Source organism: Pan paniscus, chromosome X (assembly GCF_029289425.2).
Source record: "Pan paniscus chromosome X, NHGRI_mPanPan1-v2.0_pri, whole genome shotgun sequence".
Taxonomy (NCBI): Eukaryota; Metazoa; Chordata; class Mammalia; order Primates; family Hominidae; genus Pan; species Pan paniscus.
This window is the reverse complement of record NC_073272.2, coordinates 2,604,673-2,624,751: the sequence shown is the minus strand read 5'-3', so window position 1 is coordinate 2,624,751 and position 20,079 is coordinate 2,604,673. Positions and strand designations below refer to the sequence as shown.

At 43.1% G+C, this 20,079-nt stretch overlaps 1 protein-coding gene across 12 annotated transcripts in view; it reads right to left on the bottom strand.

Annotated features, from left to right (window-relative positions):
* Window positions 1-289: 289 nt before the first annotated feature.
* GYG2 (glycogenin 2) overlaps window positions 290-20,079 on the bottom strand; it is a 53,477-nt gene continuing 33,687 nt past the window's right edge. For 5 of the 12 annotated variants that reach the window (XM_063601826.1, XM_014343374.4, XM_003814388.5 and 2 more), the window contains 3 exons: window positions 7,049-7,153; window positions 5,665-5,772; window positions 290-1,912 (listed from right to left, as the gene is read on the bottom strand). In XM_063601826.1, the coding sequence (XP_063457896.1) occupies window positions 1,751-1,912; window positions 5,665-5,772; window positions 7,049-7,153 (375 nt within the window). In that variant the 3' untranslated portion in view covers window positions 290-1,750. The remainder of the gene's footprint in view (window positions 1,913-5,664; window positions 5,773-7,048; window positions 7,154-20,079) is intronic. The other 7 variants (XM_063601829.1, XM_055106327.1, XM_055106328.1 and 4 more) reach the window with 3 other exon arrangements.

The following is a 20,079-nucleotide window of genomic DNA, read 5'->3' as shown; positions in this document are numbered from 1 at the left end:
ATGCCCGGCTAATATTTTTGTGTTTTTGGTAGAGACGGGGGTCTCACCATGTTGCCCAGGCTGGTCTTGAACTCCTGGCCTCACGTGATCCACCTGTTTCAGCCTCCCAAAGTGCTGGCATTACAGGAGTGAGCCACCACGCCCAGCCCGATGCTTACTATTTTAAAAACAAAATACAATAGAAAAGGCCGAAAATAAAATAGAAAGGCCCTACCCTTGGTTTAATATAAAATATAAGCCTGATATCGCAGGAAATAGGCAAACACACACTGGAAGGAGGCCACATGGCTGTTTTTTAACATTTTAATTTCAACGTGCCAGCATTTGTCCAAATGAGATGATACAGGCTAGAATGCACGGCGGAATTCCAGACTGGACTCACTCCATAAGCCAACTCATCACTGCCCGTGAACATGAATTCTGGTCCTCAGAGAAGCTGACATTTTTTCCCTGAACATTCCCGTGGTCTCCGTCTGAAAGCCGATGACCATCCAACCCTGACTCACCTGAGACTGTATCCATATGGCTATTTTAAATTAAGCCCTGAAATATCCTACGAGCATCGCCCTCTGAGACTGACGATTATTAACCACCCACACGGAAAAAGAAACAGCCCCTGCATCACCCACATCTTGTACACAAAAAAATGCCACCAGTAATGCCATAAATTCAGGCAGGTTCCTCTATCCAAAGGCTAAACTGCTTCAGGTGACCTAAAAAGTGGCCACGCCTCTCCACGTAAACACAGCTACCTGGTGAGATACACAGCATATTGTGCCCATTGAATGAAGATACTTCTGACAATGAGGCTTTCTCGTGAAATAGTTTCCCGTCTCATAAAACTGAGAATTCTCTGGAAAGAGCTGAGTGGAAATGGCTTTGAGGGCAGTGATTCACTAAGTTATTGAGAACGGAGGTAGTGGGGGTAGAGACCAAGCCAAGAGCAGTCAAGGGTGGACCGACTGCACCCTGACTTTTGTTGTCAAGCAGAGAGCATCTCTAGATCCTGTTATCCTGAGCAAACTGTTGCTCTAAATCGTTTAGGGCCAAGCCCTGGATGCTTCTCAACCAGGAAGTGAATCGGTTTAGATCCTCTAAGCCACCCACATTCCCCAAGCCACCTACAATCTTTCTTCCCAACGTCCACGAGTAGAATTTCTGTCAACGCTCTAGGAAGTCCTGTTAGGATTTAAAGCAGAGAGACCACAGCCGAGGTGTTTCTCAGATACGCTTCGCCTAGTCCAAATGAAAGTCAGTCACCACGTCTAAATGTTTCCTTAGCCCTACAGAAATGGGTCTCCATGGCAAAGCCTCAGAGGTGCTAAATACGTATATTAGTGTTGTTAGCTTCGTGATGGGAGGAAATTGGCAGTGAGGTTTCATTCTACATAGGGTAGGTCTCACAGCACCTGTACAACACAGCTCCAGCGTACTTCAGAGGTCCGTCGGGCAAGAGCGGAGACCACCATCAAGGGTCTACTAGAATGTTATTGCTGCTTGCTTTTGCCGACAGGTTCAAGGTTGTAGAAGTGACCTCTGAAGGCATTGGTGGAGAAGTTGGGGCGAGGGGCTTTAAGGTGGATTTCTATACTCTACGTTTTTTGTGTGAGGCACTCAAATGGATTAAGCATAAATAGAGGCACAAGGTTCAACAGCGTTTCCCTTTGAAAGGACCAGAGGAGATCTCCACGCAACAGGACCACCCAACAGGACATTGTCTAACTACACACAACGCCCACCAGCTGCCGGATTACTGCAGGAACCGGTCCAGCTTCTCCTGGATGCGAGCAAACGCGTCCTTCCCCATGTAGTCGATACGGCCTTCCTCCCACTTCCTCCTCTCTTCCTCGGGGCTCAATTCCTTCACCTTCTCTTCGATGGAGATCTGGGAAACAGAGACGGCCAGGTCGACCTAGGGAAGACAGTCAGTGGGAGATGGTTTTTGCAGCTGTCCATTATCGAGGGAAAGACTGCTAAAACCCATCCAGTGTAGGGTCCCGCAGAAAGATGCATCTCAGTTCTCAAAAAGAGATTGCGAATCACTAGCGCTTTGTTTTTAATGAGACAGGGTCTCTGTCGTCCAGGCTGGAGTGCAGTGGTGCAGTCACAGCTCACTGCAGCCTTGACCTCCTGGGCTCAAGAGATCCTCCCACCTCTGCCTCCTCAATAGCTGGGACTACAGTGCACATCACCATGCCCAGCTAATTTTTGTATTTTTTGCACACATGGGGTCTCATTATGTTGCCCAGTGTGGTCTTGAATTCCCGGGCTCAAGCAATCCTCTTGCCTTGGCCTCCCAGTGAGCTGGGATTGCAGGTGTGAGCCTCCACGCCCAGCAGCACTTTTCTTTTGAGCTAAATATACACTAGATTTAGTATAATATGCTTAGAAGATAATTGTTTTTGCTTAAGTGTTTTGAAATTTTATAAAATGTAATTGTATATGTTCTCTTTTTCTGAAGAATTGTTTTCATTTCTAGCCACTAAACCATTTTAAACACACACATGCACACATGCGCATGTGCACACACACACACACACACACACACTAATTTAATCCTCTCACCCACCAAAACTTCTGTTTTGTATGACAGTGAATAACCAAACTATGTTAAATGAAAAAACAACTCACCTCATGTAAGTAAAGCCTATAAGAATTTGGACTGCTTGGCAAAGGAATTTAAATAATAATTCAGATAGTTTTTTCAATGGCAGAGTTCCTGCCTTCTTAAGGGTCATATGAAAAAACAGATGAAAATGCAAGTGTGTAACAACACACACACACACACACACTTTTGTTTGGCATTCAGATGAGTCAACAAAAAGAATAAATCATTTGCTTTAAACACTTCTTACCAAGAACTAGAAAAAGACTCTTAAAAATTTAAAGATGGTAACAATAATAGACACACACACATCTTTCTTTCTATCTATCTATCTATCTATCTATCATCTATTTATCATCTATCTCATCTACCAACCATCTATTATCTATCATCTATCTCATCTATCTACCTATGTTCTATCTATCCACTCATCCATCCATCCATCCGTCCATCCATTCTATTTATCAATAAATCATCTGTCATCTATCACTCCATCATCTATCTACCTATTTATCTATGATCTCTACCTACCTATCTACTTTCTATCAATCTATCTATCCATTTATCCATCCATCCATCCATCTATCCGTTCTATCACTCTATCATTTATCTATTTATCTAAAATATCTCTCTACCTCTCTACCTATCTATCTATCATCTATCACTCTATCATTCATTTATCTATCATCTCTATCTACTACCTATGTTTTATCTCTTCTATATCTATGTATCTATTATCTAGATGTGAGGATGAATGGATATATAGATGAGATAGATGATAGAAAATAGATAGATAGCCGGGTGTGGTGGTTTATGCCTGTAATCCCACTTTGGGAGGCCGAGGCAGGTGGATCACTTGAGGTCGGGAGTTCGAGACCAGCCCGGCCAACATGGTGAAACCCCATCTCTACTAAAAATACAAAAATTAGCCGGGCTTGGTCGTGGGTGACTGTAGTCCCAGCTACCCGGGAGGCTGAGTCAGGAGAATCACTTGAACCCGGGAGGCGGAGGTTGCAGTGAGCCGAGATCACGCCACTGCACTCCAGACTGGGTGACAGAGTGAGACTCCATCAAAAAAAAAAAAAAAGAAAATAGATAAGAGGTAGATAGATAGATACATGATATGTATAGAGATAGATATATAGAAAGATAAATTTGAGTTTTTACACCATAGGCATATACTACTTTCTTCTCTAATTACTTGCCGCAGTGTTTTTAGAAGGTTTTTACATATAAGATTCTGCCTTCTACACTCATTCCCATATATGATATTTTATTTAAAGACAGCCATCCTATTGATTAAGGTGATAGCAAGAGTTAACAAATAAATTAAAAAGTCCACTTCAGGATACTGCAGCATTTCTCCCCTCTAAGAGCACTTGCATTTAGATCCATTCAGTTCCTGAGAATGAAATGTTTCTGGAATTAACAGGACCTACAGCACCCAACCTTATACTAGTTTTCAAGACAAAACAGCACAGTGATTGTGACATTTCTGCTAACAAGAGATGAGTATCCAAGAAAACAACAAGCTGCTCCAATGTTATGAATTAGAGTATTATACAAGATACTAAAGTTCCCCCAGAGGACAGTGTGGACACACAGGAGAAGGTCAAAGTGCCCCGGTTTAGCAAATCAATGACCGAAATCTTCCTCATCTTTATGAGCCAAGCAGTAACTAGGGCTTTCCCTATACCACTCTCCTTTTTAATACCCCTCCTTCCAATTCTGTGAGGTGGGCAACCCAGTCTCCACCTCATGAACACTGAAGCAAAGTAATGAACTCAGGCTGGGCGCGGTGGCTCATGCCTGTAATCCCAGCATTTCGAGAGGCCAAAAAAGGAGGATCACTTGAGGCCAGGTGTTTGAGACCAGCCTGGACAGCATAGTGAAACCCCAACTCCACAAAAAATAAAAATAAAAAATTAGCTGGTTGCAGTGGTCCATGCCTGTAGTTCCATTTCCTTGGAAGGCTGAGGCAGGAAGACTGCTTAGCTATGATCATGCCACTGCACTCCAGCCTGGGCTACACAGCAAGACCCTGTCTCTAAATAATAATAATAATAATAATTTTTAAAAAGAAAAAGTAATGAACTCATCCAGGATCCCAAACCTACCACATGGCTGAGCTGTCCAACGTAGGTCTACCCAACCTCACACTGATGCCCTGTCATTCACTAATAACTACAGATTCAATTCATAGAGCCTCAAATGATGACCACAAGGATGGAACATGCTGAAGGGATACATTCACATGTTTATAAGAAACCTGGACCTCAACCAACAGCTCTAGAAATTAAGTTCAAAATGCTGCATTTGAACATTAACCAAGTAAGAATGAGAAAAACAAGTTCACATTTTCTCCAAGGGTGACTGTCCAGGGAAGGCATTTAGCCAACGGAAACATTTGTGACACAGTAGGTCACACTCTAAACATGCGTTCAATACCAACTTTCAGTCTAGACCTAAACCTAGCTCTAGAGCTGTATTGATTGTTACTTAAAGACCAAATGGCATTATTAGAGCATGCTTAAAGAGCAAGAGAAAACGTTAGCAATTGCTTTCATTAAATGCATCAATGGAGAGAATGTAGTTGAAGATGAACACATCTCTAAGAGGAAGGAACAGAAAGCATGCATCTCTCATTTCATCCTGAAAGAAGAAATTATTTGCATGCCCCATTTGGATTCGAACATTAGCATGCCCCACTCCCTCCAATTTTCAGCTTTTAATCTCTTCATTTCAGAAAATGGACTGCTATGCATTAATTTCCACAGTCCCTCAACTTCCCTCCTGATCCCTTCTGCAGAACAGCTTTTAAAGAGAGAAAAGCGTGATGATCAGACTTGGAGATGGCAAAAGAGAGTCAGCCGATCACCCCAGGCAAATGCCAGAGAGAAGACAGAAGAATCAGAGGCAGGGGAAGAGGGAAGCCGATTCTTATTTTTTGTTAAATGAGGCTGAAAAATTAACAGCTGTTGTGTGCATGCAGTTGACCTCAGTGACGGTGGATGGCCCCCACCGGGAGCCTTGGGCAAGGGGAAGAATTTGGATACCACCTCCAGTGCATCCTGCAGACTGGGGTCCCTGACAGCCTCAGCAGGGAGTTCCTGGCTTGGTTCGAAGGTTTCCTCGGATGAGACACTTTCGACTTTATTTGCTGGCTGCTAAAACATAACCATTCCATCATTAGTCTGCGGTGGACTGCAGGGAACTGTAGCCCTAACCTAAATGATGGAGAACTCTTTATCCTGGGGTAAAATAAAATCAAATTATTGGGTTGAGGCCAGGCGCGGTGGCTCATGCCTGTAATCCCAGCATTTTAGGAGGCCAACGCAGGAGGATTGCCTGAGCCCAGGAGTTCGAGACCAGCCTCGGCAAAATAGCAACACCTCATCTTTATTATAACTTTTTTTTTTGAGACGGAGTCTCACTCTGTCGCCCAGGCTGGAGTGCAGTGACGTGATCTCGGCTCACTGCAAGCTCCACCTCCCGGGTTCACGCCATTCTCCTGCCTCAGCCTCCGGAGTAGCTGGGACTACAGGCGCCCATCACCAGGCCCAGCTAATTTTTTGTATTTTTAGTAGAGACGGGGTTTCACCGTGTTAGCCAGGATGGTCTCGATCTCCTGACCTCATGATCCGCCCGCCTCGGCCTCCCAAAGTGCTGGGATTACAGGCGTGAGCCACCGCGTCCGGCACTATAATTAACTTTTTTAAAAAAACTGATGGACTGTACTCGATCTTCTTTTCTGGGAATGCTAAAAATAGCTCAGCTTCTCTCCCCTCACTTTTTCTGAGCCATCCACCAAGTCTCAGACAAGAGGAGATGCTACAAGTTCTTATGCAATTCATGAAAGTTAAATTTTCAGAGAGAGATTTGACTTGTTTATACCAAATGCCTACAGAAGCATTTTACTAAGATAGTCTCTTTGAGAGTTTAAAAAAAGGGGGGTGTCCATAAAGCCAGTTTTCTGATGATATGTGGCAATAAAAGCCCAGATTCATAAGGGTAAATTTAGAGAAAAAAAGAATTAAAATAAAATCCATAGTCATGGAATATTGATTTTAGACATGGTGCAAGTCCTATCAAAAGTTTAAAAAAATTAATAGAGACATAGATGCAATATAGACGCTGTATCTTTTTCTTATTAATTTTTTTAAGCAAAGTGGAAGAGAATAACAAAATGACGAAAAAGAAAACCCCACAATAAGTTCGAACAGACAGCCAGATTCCTTATCCACCTGGATAATAGAGAAATAGACTAATTATAACACAACTTGTTCCAGGTGGGAGAAACCACTCAAAAAAAAAAAAAAAAAATGGGAGGAATTTTTAAAAGCATATGGTGCCCCCACTGGTATGTAATGGGGATAGACACTGTGAGAAAATAACAAGCAATAAGAGAGCTGGCCATGTGTAGGTCATATAGATGAGGAATACCAAGGTGGTTTCAGTCTCTATGAAGTCTGCAGGCTGAGGGGAAGGCTGGGACAGTGGGTCACACGTTATCACGGCAGGAGTCTCAATTTCAGGACAAGCTATCATCTGTTATAAAGAAAGAGCAAAGGCAAGTTAAGTCAAACCTTCATGCAAATAAATGCAACTTAATTGAAAATACCCACTCCATTTTTTTCTGCCTCTATGGTGCAAATACAACTTGATATGGGATAGGACTGGGGCAAGGTGATATGCTCACCAATACCTGTGTTTGTTTCTTCTTCTTCTCGGGCTAATGTCTAAGTGCATTTTGTGACCTCCTTGCACCTGGACAGGACCATGGAAGTGATTCCCACAAGCAGATTGAGTGAATGTGAGGAGGTGATGTGAGTCACCTCTGGGCTGGGCAACGAGAGGAATAAGATATTCCTATCCTCTCTTCTACCACCAGCCAGGTGAAAAACAAGATCCCTCCACCCTCTCTGAACTGGGCCTCCATAAGAAAATAAAACCAAACAGAGAACAAATCAGGTGACTCTTTTCTCAACTCTCCCAAGGATGGTCCATATCTAACACCATGCTAGATGGGGAGGAGATTACTTAATGCATTACGTACAGTGGCTGCGTTCAGCAACAGCGCCTAATCCTCCCAAGGAGTCTCACTTGAGAAGAGCTGCCCTAGAAGGTGGTGCACAACAATAGGAGCATCCTGGATCCCTGAAAGGCTGCATGGGGTAGAGCATACCTTGGCCACCCCAGCTGGCTGTGATACAAATGAGAAATAAACTTTTACTTATTTGGGGGCTGTTTGTTATAGCAGCTAGCCTACCTTGACAAATACAGGGTCAAGAAGCAAACCTGTGTCCAAACACTGGGGCCCCCATCAGGTCAGGTCACAAAGCAGTTAGCTTAATGAGTGTGAGCAACAGAGATAAGAGAACACTGACATCCTCACTGAAAACACACTGTGGAATTCTTGGGGGTGGATGGGGTTGAGCCTCAACATGAGCCCCTCTTGCCTGCACCAGGCCAACTTCAGAGAATTGTAATCCTTCAAATGCAGACCCGCAGGCCATGATCCCAGAGATTTTGAGTGATGTCAGCTGGGGTGGAGATCAGTCACTCGGATACTCAGCTCCCAAATTTCTGATCCTAGCATTCCCTTTTAGGAGAATGTCCAGTTCATTTTCCTAATCGAGGCATGCACGTATGCATTTCACAGGTGTTTATGGAGAGGTAGGTAGTGAAGATTAAACAGTGGCCTACACAGATATGATCTGCACCTTCATGAAGCTTACTGTCAAAGAAGACAGAAAATCAACAAATAACAAATACAAAATGGCAAGCCATGAGAAATTCTAGGAAAGAAAATGGTTATCAATTCTAGGAAAGAAAATGTTATCAAGAGACCTCACCTGGTCTAAAGGGGGAGACACTCCTAGGGAAGTAATATCTAAAATGAAGCCTGAAGGCTGAGTAGAAGCCAATGATGTAGAACGACTGGAAATGAAGTAAGAAGAAGAACATGCTGAAAAATGCACGTGAAAGCAGATCAGCATGTGCAATGCCCTAAGGCAGAGGAACAGGAGCACAGAAAGAAATAGAAAAAAGGTATCTATAAAAACTGAACACCCCCAAAAGTCATTATTAGTGAGATTTACTGAAACTTTAAGATGTAAAAGAGAACACTGTAATCATGAACCTTTTTTTAAATTTGACTATTCTAACTCATAATCACGACAGTGCAATTTATTTTATTTATTTATTTATTTATTTATTTATTTATTTATTTTATTTTATTTTTGAGACAGAGTCACCCAGGCTGGAGTGCAGTGGCATGATCTCGGCTCACTGAACCTTCTGCCTCCTGGGTTCAACTGATTCTCCTATCTCAGCCTCTTGAGTAGCTGGGATTACAGGCATGCATCACCAAACCCAGCTAATTTTTTGTGTGTATTTTTCGTAGAGATGGGGTTTCACCATCTTGGCCAGGCTGGTCTTGAACTCCTGACCTCAAGTGATCTGCCTGCCTCAGCCTCCCAAAGTACTGGGATTACAGGTGAGTCACCATGCCCAGCCTACGAAAGTGCACTTTAAATAACTCACAGAAGAATAGAGTGGAACAGTAGTTGCCAGGGGCTGGGGGCGGAGTGCTTAGAATGAAGACATGTTGGTGAAGGAATGAATATGAAGTTTTAGTTACACAAGATAAATAAGTTCTGGGGATCTAACATACAGCATGGTGACCACAGTTAACAATATAGGATTGTGTACTTAAAATTTGCTATGAGAGTAGATCTTATGTGTTCTCATTACCAAGAACAGCAGCAGGAGGAGGAGAAAGAGGAGGAAGAGGCGGAGGAGGAGGAGAAAACAGCATTTATGCGAGGTGATGAAAATGTTAATTACCTTGATACAATGATTGTTTCACAATGTATACATACAGCAAAGCATCAAATTGTACTCCTTAAATACATACCAATTTTTATTTGTCAGTGGGACCTCAATACAGCTGGAGAGAAATTTTTAAAAATTAACATTAAATAAAATATGGGCTTCTTCTTTCGGATCTCAGCTATGTATGTAAAATCCAAACATAAAATTAAGTTCTAAGAATTATGGTGTAACACAAAATTATAAGTTGTCAAAGACATCAGACAACCATGATAACAGGACTCCTTTTTTAGTAGCTGCTCATGGCTGGCTGCTAAGTGACACTCATAAACTTCTCAGCCCTGATTCCTTTTAATCCCGACAGCCCTATGAGGCAGACAGGTTGAGCCTTCCCTCTTACTGTTGCAAAGTTTAATCTGCAGACAGAGATACTGCCCAACATACGAGAGCTAGCAAGTGAGAGAGCGGGATTTGGGTATGCGCCTCTGTGTCTGCCAAGCCTTGCCCTTGGGCTGTATGCAATGTACATGATTTTCCAGGGTCTGCAAAACACCAAAATGAGTCTTGGGAAAAAATGACGAATGCAATAACTGCATTATCATAAACCATATGAATCCCATAAAAATGAATAATTTCCTTCTTCAACCAGGGCTGGTAGAGGGATGTCCTGGATTTGAATACTGACACATCAAGGAAAAGGACCTGGAGAAATGACTCTCTGAGTCATGGGGCTTTCAGTGAGATGTCACACAGACACTTATTGTGATGGATAAATGAAGCAGCCAGACAGGCAAAGAATAAGTGCTCAAAAAACCATTCCTGGAATTGGATTAGGGAAAATGTCAATCTGTTTCTGTCATCTAATTTCTCCCAACGATAAACACATAAATAAGTTCCACGGGGCCGATCATGAAGTATAATCCTTCCTTGGAAGGGATTTAACTCAGGGTTATATGTTTGATTACAAAGGATGAAATAATGATGCACGTTTTCAGCTTGCCCTCTGCAGATGTGTTAATCTTACGAATTTAAACGACGAAGAGAAGTTCAGTCAGCCCTTGCTAATGTTTCTAATCAAGACCCAGAGGCTTACTTAACAAGTAATATTAACAGCCGAAACATAAACCAACTTTTATGAATAAATACGGCCATTATTTTTACTAGTAACAAGTAGACACTTCCCCCTTGCGTATCATGCAGAGAGAAATTTTAAGATGAGAATGCAGCAAGCAATCTCAAAGTCCGCTCTTAAGAACATTTTTGGCAAGCTTGTGAATGCATGAATATAAAATGTGACTTTTACAAACTGCATTTCTTTTTATCCTTAGGTAATAACTATTCTACTGATGTATCCCCTAAAAGCCTGACTGAAGATGGGGTCACCTTGAAAGAAGGGACTCTGAAACTGGATGCAGGCCAGAGAAGAATTCTCAGGTCATTGGAGAGAGGCTGAGATATGCAGAGATGCTTAGACAGCAGACACAGAATGTTCCAGTACACAATCCAAGGAGATAACATTTACAGCAAAAAAGGAAGCCCTCCTTTGCATTATGGGCTATAAATTTGTGAAAGTTATTACTGCTGGAGGTGGTAAATGCTAAAAATACAAATATATATGTATCAGCTCAGGAACTGAAATGAGATTTTTTCCACTTTCGGCAAATGGTGAAGCTGTTGTTTCACACTAAGTCTTCTGCCAAAAATACCTAAAAAGGCTGCACAAATAATGTATATAGAATTTTATTTACTTATTTATTTATTTATTTGAGATGGAGTCTCGTTCTGTTGCCCAGGCTGGAGTGCTGTGGCGCCATCTCGGCTCACTGCAACATCTCCCTCCCAGGTTCAAGTGATTCTCCTGCCTCAGCCTCCCGAGTAGCTGGGATTACAGGCACGTGCCACCATGCCTAGCTAGTTTTTGTATTTTTAGTAGAGATGGGGGTCTCACCATGTTGGCCAGGCTGGTCTCAAACTCCTGACCTCAGGTGATCTGCCTGCCTTGGCCTCACAAAGTGCTGGCATTACAGGTGTGAGCCACCACACCTGGCCTAGAATTTTTTTTTTTTTTTAAGTACATCAGAGAGCTACTAAGACAGCACAAAATTAAGAGTGAAGATACCAGAGACAAACAGAAGAGGTAAATGTCACATTTGGTACCTTACTTCCACTCAGGGCAAATAAGAGGCTGGGAAGCTGAGAAACTGAGTAGAGTTGCCAGCAGTGCTAGGAGGCTGAGGGGTCCATAAATATTAATAATCAGGACCAATGAGGGACCCTGGTACACACCACAAGCTTTCTTTTGTGACCTCACTGAGAGGAGAACCAGAAATAGACTGGTCATCACAAACACTGAAGCCCAATTTCCCTCCAGCTCAGCCCCAGATAGGGTCTGGGCAAACTACCTCAGGGTATGGACAAATCACATCAAATCACATGAATTTAAAAAAAAAAATCCTCTTTGGGTTATGATAATATGATTCAGAGCTACAAATTGTCTTTGCAATTCTTTTTCATTTACCATGTCTGGCTGTCAATTAAAAAATTAACTATCATACAACAAGAAAAGACCAAATGAGTGAAAATCAAGAGCAAGCAAAATTAAACAACAAAACCAAACCCACCTGAAACCCAGATATGTAATTTATCAGACATGGACTATAATTAAATGTGAGAAATACTTTAAATAAGATGGGGAAAAAGATAAAAATTTTCAAGGTAGTATTGAAACTACATTGATGTTATTTGAACTAAAAATCTGATGTTAATTTGAACTAAAAACATAATAACTGAAACTAAAATGTGGGTTTAACAACAGATTAGACATAGCCAAAGAGATCAGTTAACTAGAAAATAGGTCAGTAGACTGAAGTATGGGGAGAAAGATTGACAGAAAATGCAGATAACTGTGTCATAGATATATGGGACACAGTCAACGGTTCTACTAATGTTAGTAGAGGCCGGGCGTGGTGGCTCATGCCTGTAATGCCAGCACTTTGGGAGGCTGAGGCAGGTGGATCACCTGAGGTCAGGAGTTCGAGACCAGCCTGGCCAACATGCTGAAAACCCGGCTCTACTATAAATACAAAAAATTAGCCAGGTGTAGTGGCGGATGCCTGTAGTCCCAGCTAGTTGGGAGGCTGAGGCAGGAGAATCGCTTGAACCCAGGAGGCGGAGGCTTCAGTGAGCCGAGATCACACCAGTGCACTCTAGCCTGGACGACAGAGCAAGTCTCTGTCTCAAAAAAATAAATAAATAAATAAAAAAGTAAGACATACTTCAACAAAAAGGTGTATTATAAATAAAATAAGATGCACTACAAAAAGAGTAAAAAAACTTGATAGCTTAAAAAAAAAAAACTGAAGGACATCTGTAATCTTTTAATTAACTACATTTCCCTACCCCAAATACTAGAAGACAAAACGCTGGAGAAGATACTAATTGCAACTTTTTCCTTAATACATTAATGTATGTGGAAAAAATTAATATTCAGCTTTACTTTAAAAAACACAGATCTGGGGCAGGCACGGTGGCTCACGCCTGTAATTTCAACACTTTGGGAGGCCAAGATGAGCAGATCGCTAGAGCCCAGGAATTCAAGACTAGCCTGGGCAACATGGTGAAACCCATCTCTACAAAAAATACAAAATATCAGCCAGGTGTGGTGGCACCTCCTGTAGTCCCAGCTACCTGGGAGGAGGTGGGAGGATCACTTGAGTCCAGGAGGTCAAGGCTGCAGTGAGCCAAGATTGTGCCACTGCACTCCAGCCTGGGCAACAGAGCGAGACCCTGTCTCAAAAACAACAACAACAACAAAACCAAAACACGTCAACCTTGCCATCATTATATATACCAAAGTAGCTACTGGACTAAAGAGCCCCAGACGCACACTCAGCTTTTATGACATTATTGCGATTTATGAAAATAAACTTTTTTTTAAAATCTGTGTTTCAGCTCCCCTAAATAAAAACCCCAGAGTAACTCAGTAAATGGACAGCAGGTGACAGTGATGTTGCACGACTCATTTCAAAGACCACCGGGAGTATGAATTAATGAAATGGAATTTCTCCTGATATCCATGGAGGATTGGTTCCAGGACCTCCTGGTTATACCAAAATCCACGGATGCTCAAGTCTCTGATACAAGATGGAATTGTGTTTGCATATAAGCAATGCACATCCTCCCATAGACTTTAAACCATCTCTAGGTTAATTACCATACCTATTACAATGCACATGCTATGTTGATACTTGCTATGTCGTATTGTTTAGGGAATAATAATAAGTGAAAAAAGTCTGTGTATGTTCAGTGCAGATGCAATTTTGTTTCCCCAATATTTTCAATCCAAGGTTGGTTGAATCCACAGATATGGAACCCATAGATGCGGAGGGTGAGCTATATATCAGATACCGTATGGACAGCATCCCTCTCTTTTTTTTTTTTAAGATGTTCAGAAATATTTATTGATTTATCCAAAGTCACATAACTAGTATACAAAACAGCTCAAATTTTCAACTCCTTGTTCAGTGTTATCAAATATTATCTTGGAAAATGTGACCGTAATATAATAATCTCCAATTAATCAACATACCTTTTGTTAAAAAGAGTTTTGTTTTGTTTTGTTTTTACTTTAAATTCTGGGATACATGTGCAGGATGTGCAGGTTTGTTACATGGGTATACGTGTGCCATGGTGGTTTGCTGCACCTACCAACCCGTCACCTAGCTTTTAAGCCCCGCATGCATTAGCTATTTGTCCTGATGCTCTCTCTCCCCTCGCCCCCCAATCCCTTCCTTTTAAAAGCCTGAAGACTTCATTGCTTTTAGAAAAATACCCTCATCAGAAAATATATAGACCATAACAAATTTTTTTAGGTCAATTTCCCCGACCCACTATTCACCTACATTAGGATGGAGAGGTGGGGAGAATAGGGGGTGAGATCGAAGGATGAAATTATGTGGACACAGGAACTCCAAAATACCTTCTTTTTTTTTTTTTTTTTTTTTGAGACGGAGTCTCACTCTATTGCCCAGGCTGGAACGCACTGGCACGATCTCAGCTCACTGCAACCTCCACCTCCCGGGTTCAAGCGATTTCCGGCTAATTTTTGTATTTTTAGCAGAGACAGGGTTTCACCGTGTTGGCCAGGCTGGTCTCAAACTCCTGAGCTCAAGTGAACTGCCTGCCTCAGCCTACCAACATGCTAGGATTACAGGTGTGAGCCACTGTGCCCGGCCCAAAATACCTTTTTGGTTAGAATTCTTTTTATTCTGTCAGGGTTTTTCGTATCTGTGTTGCAGTCAGCCAACATAACGCTCCCCAGTTATTTAAGGTTATGCTTATATTTCTTTTTCTTTTTTTGGGACTGAGTTTTGCTCTGTCACCCAGGCTGGAGTGCAGTGGTGTGATCTCAGCTCACTGCAACCTCCGCCTCCCAGGTTCAAGCCATTTTCCTGCTTCGGCCTCCCGAGTAGCTGGGATTACAGGCGCCCGCCACCAAGCCTGGCTAACTTTTGTATTTTTAGTAGAGACAGGGTTTCATCATGTTGGTCAGGCTGGTCTCGAACTCCTGAGCTCAAGTGATCTGCCAACACTTGGCCTCCCAAAGTGTTGGGATTACAGACGTGAGCCACTGCACCTGGTCTAAATGCATTTTTGACTTAAGATATTTCAGTTTACGATGGGTTTGTTGGGATGTAAACCAATTGTAAATCGAAGAGCATCTGTATTTAAACAGCTTTGATTTCACCTCCATCCCTTTCTCCCATTCCTGAATCTCTCTATTTGAATTTCTCTTCCTTTCTGCTAAATATTTAAGCAGGTCTCGCAGTCGTCTACACAGTGGGTCTCCAATGCCTGGGTGTCCCCTCCTTTCCCTAGGACCTATGCAGGCGTCCCCCCTCCTGCTGTAACTAAACATTTCAGCGTCCAAGTCTGAGGCCAGCATGACCTCTCCCTGCCTCCCCTTCATGCTGTGCCTGGGGCCGCTTGCAGGGCTGACAGATCCCTTCTTCACTTCATCACTTTCCTTCAGATCAAATCCCATCTGAGCTGGATCTGTCTGTTTTCACTTCCCTTGCCGCCCCCTCTGTGATGTGCAGTTTATTCATGTAAGGGCCTGCAGTTGGGCACTGCACTATCATCTTCCATTGATGTTTTTGAAGCCTAAGCGTGGGCATGACAGTGGGGTGGAGGGAGGGGTGAGGCTGGGCAGAGTCCCTGAGATGGGAGATACGGGTTCTGCAATCACTTTTGAGAACTACTTAAATACCCTAAACAAAGTATGCTCAGCCCAGCTGGGGGTCATTTCCCCTCATCTTACCCTTGGCCTTGAGCTCATGCTCAAACAGACAGCAGAAGGGCCACCTACTGTCCCCAGCACTACCCAGACAGGGACAGCTTCTACCTGCAAGGGTGATCTTCATCTCCTCCTGGGTCTTGTTCTGGGCCCTGGAAACCAGCGATTCTCCAATTCTTGAGATTTTTTTCCCACCCTCCTCCTTTCTGCAATATTGCCCCTTGAGGATGGGGTGGGGATTTGGAGCCATGCCAAAAATATCCAAAGGGCACTGCAATCTCTTGCTGTGGATGAAACCAGCTGATGATCCTCTCGTGGCTGCTGGCTGTTGAACATACTTTTTTTAAAAAAAAAAATTTACTTTTTAAAAATTGACACATAATAATTGTACATATTCATGGGGTACACAGGGATGGTTCAATACCTACAATATTCAGTGATCCGGTCAGGGTAATTAGCATATCCATCATGTCAAATATGTACCATTTCTTTCTTTTGGGAACATACAATATCCTCCTTCCAGCTATTTGAAACTATAGATTACTGTTGGCTACAGTCATCCTACAGGGCTATAGAACATGACAACATATTCCTCTTGTCTAGCTGTAATTTTGTATCCTTTAACAAATCTCTCCCTATCTTCTCCTTCCCCCACCTTTCCTAGTCTCTAGTACACTCTCTTCTACTGAGACAGGGTCTTGTTCTGCTGCCCAGGCTGGAGTGCAGCAGCGTGATCTCGGCTCACCGCAGCCTCGACCTCCCAGGTTCAAGCGATCCTCCCACCTCAGCCTTGCGAGTAGCTGGGACCACCGGCAAGTACCGCACATCCAGCTAATTTTTGTATTTTTTTGCAGAGACAGGGTTTTGCTATGTTGCTCAGGCTGGTCTCAAACTCCTGATCTCAAGCAATCATCCTGCCTCAGCCTCCCAAAGTGCAGGGATTACAGGAGTGAGCCACTGTGCCTGGCCTTACTTTTCACTTCTGTGAGATTGAATTTCTTTAGCTTCCACAGATGAGTGAGAACATGTGGTGTTTAACTTTCTGTTTCTGGCTTATTTCACCTACCATAATGTCCTCTATTTCCATCCATGTTGCTGCAAATGATGAATTTCCTTCTTTTTTATGGTCGAATAGTATTCCATGGTATATCTATACATGGCATTTTCTTTATCCATTCATCCTTTGGCAAACACTTGGGTTGAATCTGTATCTTGCCTGTTGTGAATAAACTGCAAAAACATGGACGGGGAGCAGATGTCCCTTCAATATACTAATTTCCTCTCCTTTGGATAAATGCCCAGTGGTGTGATGGCCGGATCATGTGGTAGTTCTATTTGTAGTTTTTTGAGGAACCTTCATACTCTTCTCCATCCTGGCTGTGCTTATTTTTAATCCCCATCAACAGTGGAAAAGAGTTCCCCTTTCTCCACATCTTCACCAGCAGTGGATATTTTTTGTCTTTTTGATAACAGACACCACCTAACTGGGGTGAAATGAACGTGCTTTTGTGTCCTTGCTTATCTCCTTGGGCATCAAGGCAGGATGATCCTCAATTCTGTCATCACGATTCTCTCCATGAGCTTTCCTCAGAAGCCCCAACCCCTCCATGGGAAAGTCTCTCCTAGGTTTGGCTTGACTGGCTCTGATTGAAAGGTGGCTCACGGACGGACAAACACGAAGCTACATATCTATTGTTTAAGTTGCCACCTCATCGACAATTATGAATCCAAAGCAAAAGTAGAAGTGACTTATGTCAAGAAAAATCCATGGCAACAATTCCATCGAGATTAATATGAATTAAACATGACGGGCGCTGTTTTAGAGAAACCAGAGTGCTAAGTGCTGTCACTCTGGAAATGGTTCTGTTTTTGCAGAGATTGGTGTGGCTACAACTTGGGCTGGAGCTGGGACTGGAGCGTCCTGACTGTTTTCCCTTTTGGAGTCTCTGGAAAACCACTGTTTGCCCTGGGAAGCTTGTTTTCAGGGGCTGTGACAATCCGTGGAAATCCCTCCAGGGGCTGAAGGGTGGAGAATACACACTCGCTTCTGAAAGAGGGTGGCTGCCCTTACGAATGAGGGAGTGCTCACTGTGGTTCAGAATAAACTGTTAAGAATGCTTTCAATAGCCAGGCATGGTGGCTCACACTTGTAATCCCAGAACTTTGGGAGGCTGAGGCAGGTGGATCACTTGAAGCCAGGAGTTCAAGAACAGCCTGGCCAACATGGTGAAACCCGGTCTTTACTAAAAATACAAAAATTAGCCAGGTGTGGTGGCTCATGCCTGTCCACCTACTCAGGAGGCTGAGGCAGGAGAATTGCTTGGACTCGGGCGGTGGAGGTTGCAGTGAGCTGCTGAGATCGCGCCATTGCACTTCAGCCTGGGCGATCGAGTGAGACTCCATCTCAAAAAAAAAAAAAAGAGAAAAAAGAAAGAAAGAAAAAGAAGAATGCTTTTAAGATCATCTGCAAAAACACAATCCTTTAAAATGATCCTTATTCAGAGAGACCTCAGGCCATAGTTTGCAAAACCACTAATGTACAAGATTCAGTGATGGAATAAGATTAAAATTACGCAACCGGAAATCAGAAAGATGGTTTGAAAACCGTTTTCTGAGGACTCAATAGAGTCTTGTGAAGAAAGTAAATCTTGGAACCCCAATATCAGTAAGCAGGGAAAAGTCCAGCTGGGAGCGGAGCTGCTTAGGGCCTCTGCCTCCCATTCTATTCAGTACCCCCTCTGCTCACTGAGATAAATGCATATCTGATTGCCTCCTTTGGAAAGGCCAATCAGAAACTAAAAAAAAAAAAAATGCAACCATTTGCCTGTATCTACTTATGACCTGGAAGCCCGTGCCCCACTTTGAGTTGTCCCGCCTTGCCGGACTGAACCAATGTACTTCTTACGCATATTGATACCTCATGCCTCTCTAAAATGTATAAAAGCAAGCTGTGCCCCGACCACCGTGGGCACATGTCGTCAGGACCTCCTGAGGCTGTGTCACGGGTGTGTCCTTAACCTTGGCAAAATACACTTCCTAAATTAATTTTTTCGAAGCATTCGATAATATTTCTTTTTTAGGCTAGGAGTTTGAGCATTCAGTTATTTTCAATACACATCAACAGGGGATCGGAGTTCCCCTTTATTGGCCTTAAGGTGCTGTAATGCACATAAAAGCATGAGCCTTGAATGCCACAGCATTCTTGGATACTCTTTGGTTTACAGTCTAAACTTGGTTGCCTACTAAACATTTAATGTAAATGCGATTTTTCCTTAGACATCCTGAAACGAGCATGGCTCAGCACAATTGCAGCCGTTTTGCACATCATGTAAGAGCTCCACCGATGGAATTCTTCACATTCCAGCAGGAACAAGCAGAGGCTCTTGACTTTACTCGCATGAGGCACGTCCTGGGGCCAGACCCAGGCTATGGCATGCTCAGGGCACACCATGAGGAATGAAAAACCAGAAAAGCGCATTTTACACCTCCTCAGTCTTCACCATCTGAACCTAAACATCTTTTCAATGTGTTTGGGTCAATGTGAAATCACCACTCCAACATTCTTCATGCATAAAGTTGCCAGAGCATAATTTACGCCAGAGTACACTGAAGCGTGTGGTGTCTTCCAGAGCAATGTGTGCAAAATCTAAAGGTCACTTGTTTATAAGCAACAAGAAACGGCTCTCCCGGAGCTATCTGAAATATACAGAAAAGAATCACTTTCCTTCAGCCCAGTCCCCAGATCCTTCCCTAAGTATGATCTCAAAATAATTCTGTTGAGAAACTTGTTAGGATGAGTGGTAAAGATTTAAAACAAGAAATCTTGCCGGGCGTGGTGGCTCACGCCTGTCATCCCAGCACTTTGGGAGGCCGAAGCAGGCGGATCACAAGGTCAGGAGTTCGAGACCATCCTGGCTGACACAGTGAAACCCCGTCTCTACTAAAAATACAAAAAATTAGCCGGGCGCGGTGGCAGGCACCTGCAGTCCCAGCTACTCGGGAGGCTGAGGCAGGAGAATGGCGTGAACCCGGGAGGCAGAGCTTGCAGTGAGCCAAGATTGGGCTACTGCATTCCAGCCTGGGCAACAGAGAGAGACTCCGCCTCAAAAAAAAAAAAGATTTCTTTTTTTTTTTCTTTGAGACAGTGTCTCGCTCTGTCACCCAGGCGGGAGTGCAGTGGTGAGATTATAGCTCACTACAGCCTTGACCTCCAAGGCTCAAGCATTCCTCCTGCCTCAGCCTCCCAAGTAGCTGGGACTACAGGTGCACACATCCATGCCTGGCTAATTTCTTGACTTTTTTTTGTAGAGATGAGGTCTCAGTGTGTTGCCGGCTGGTCTCGTAC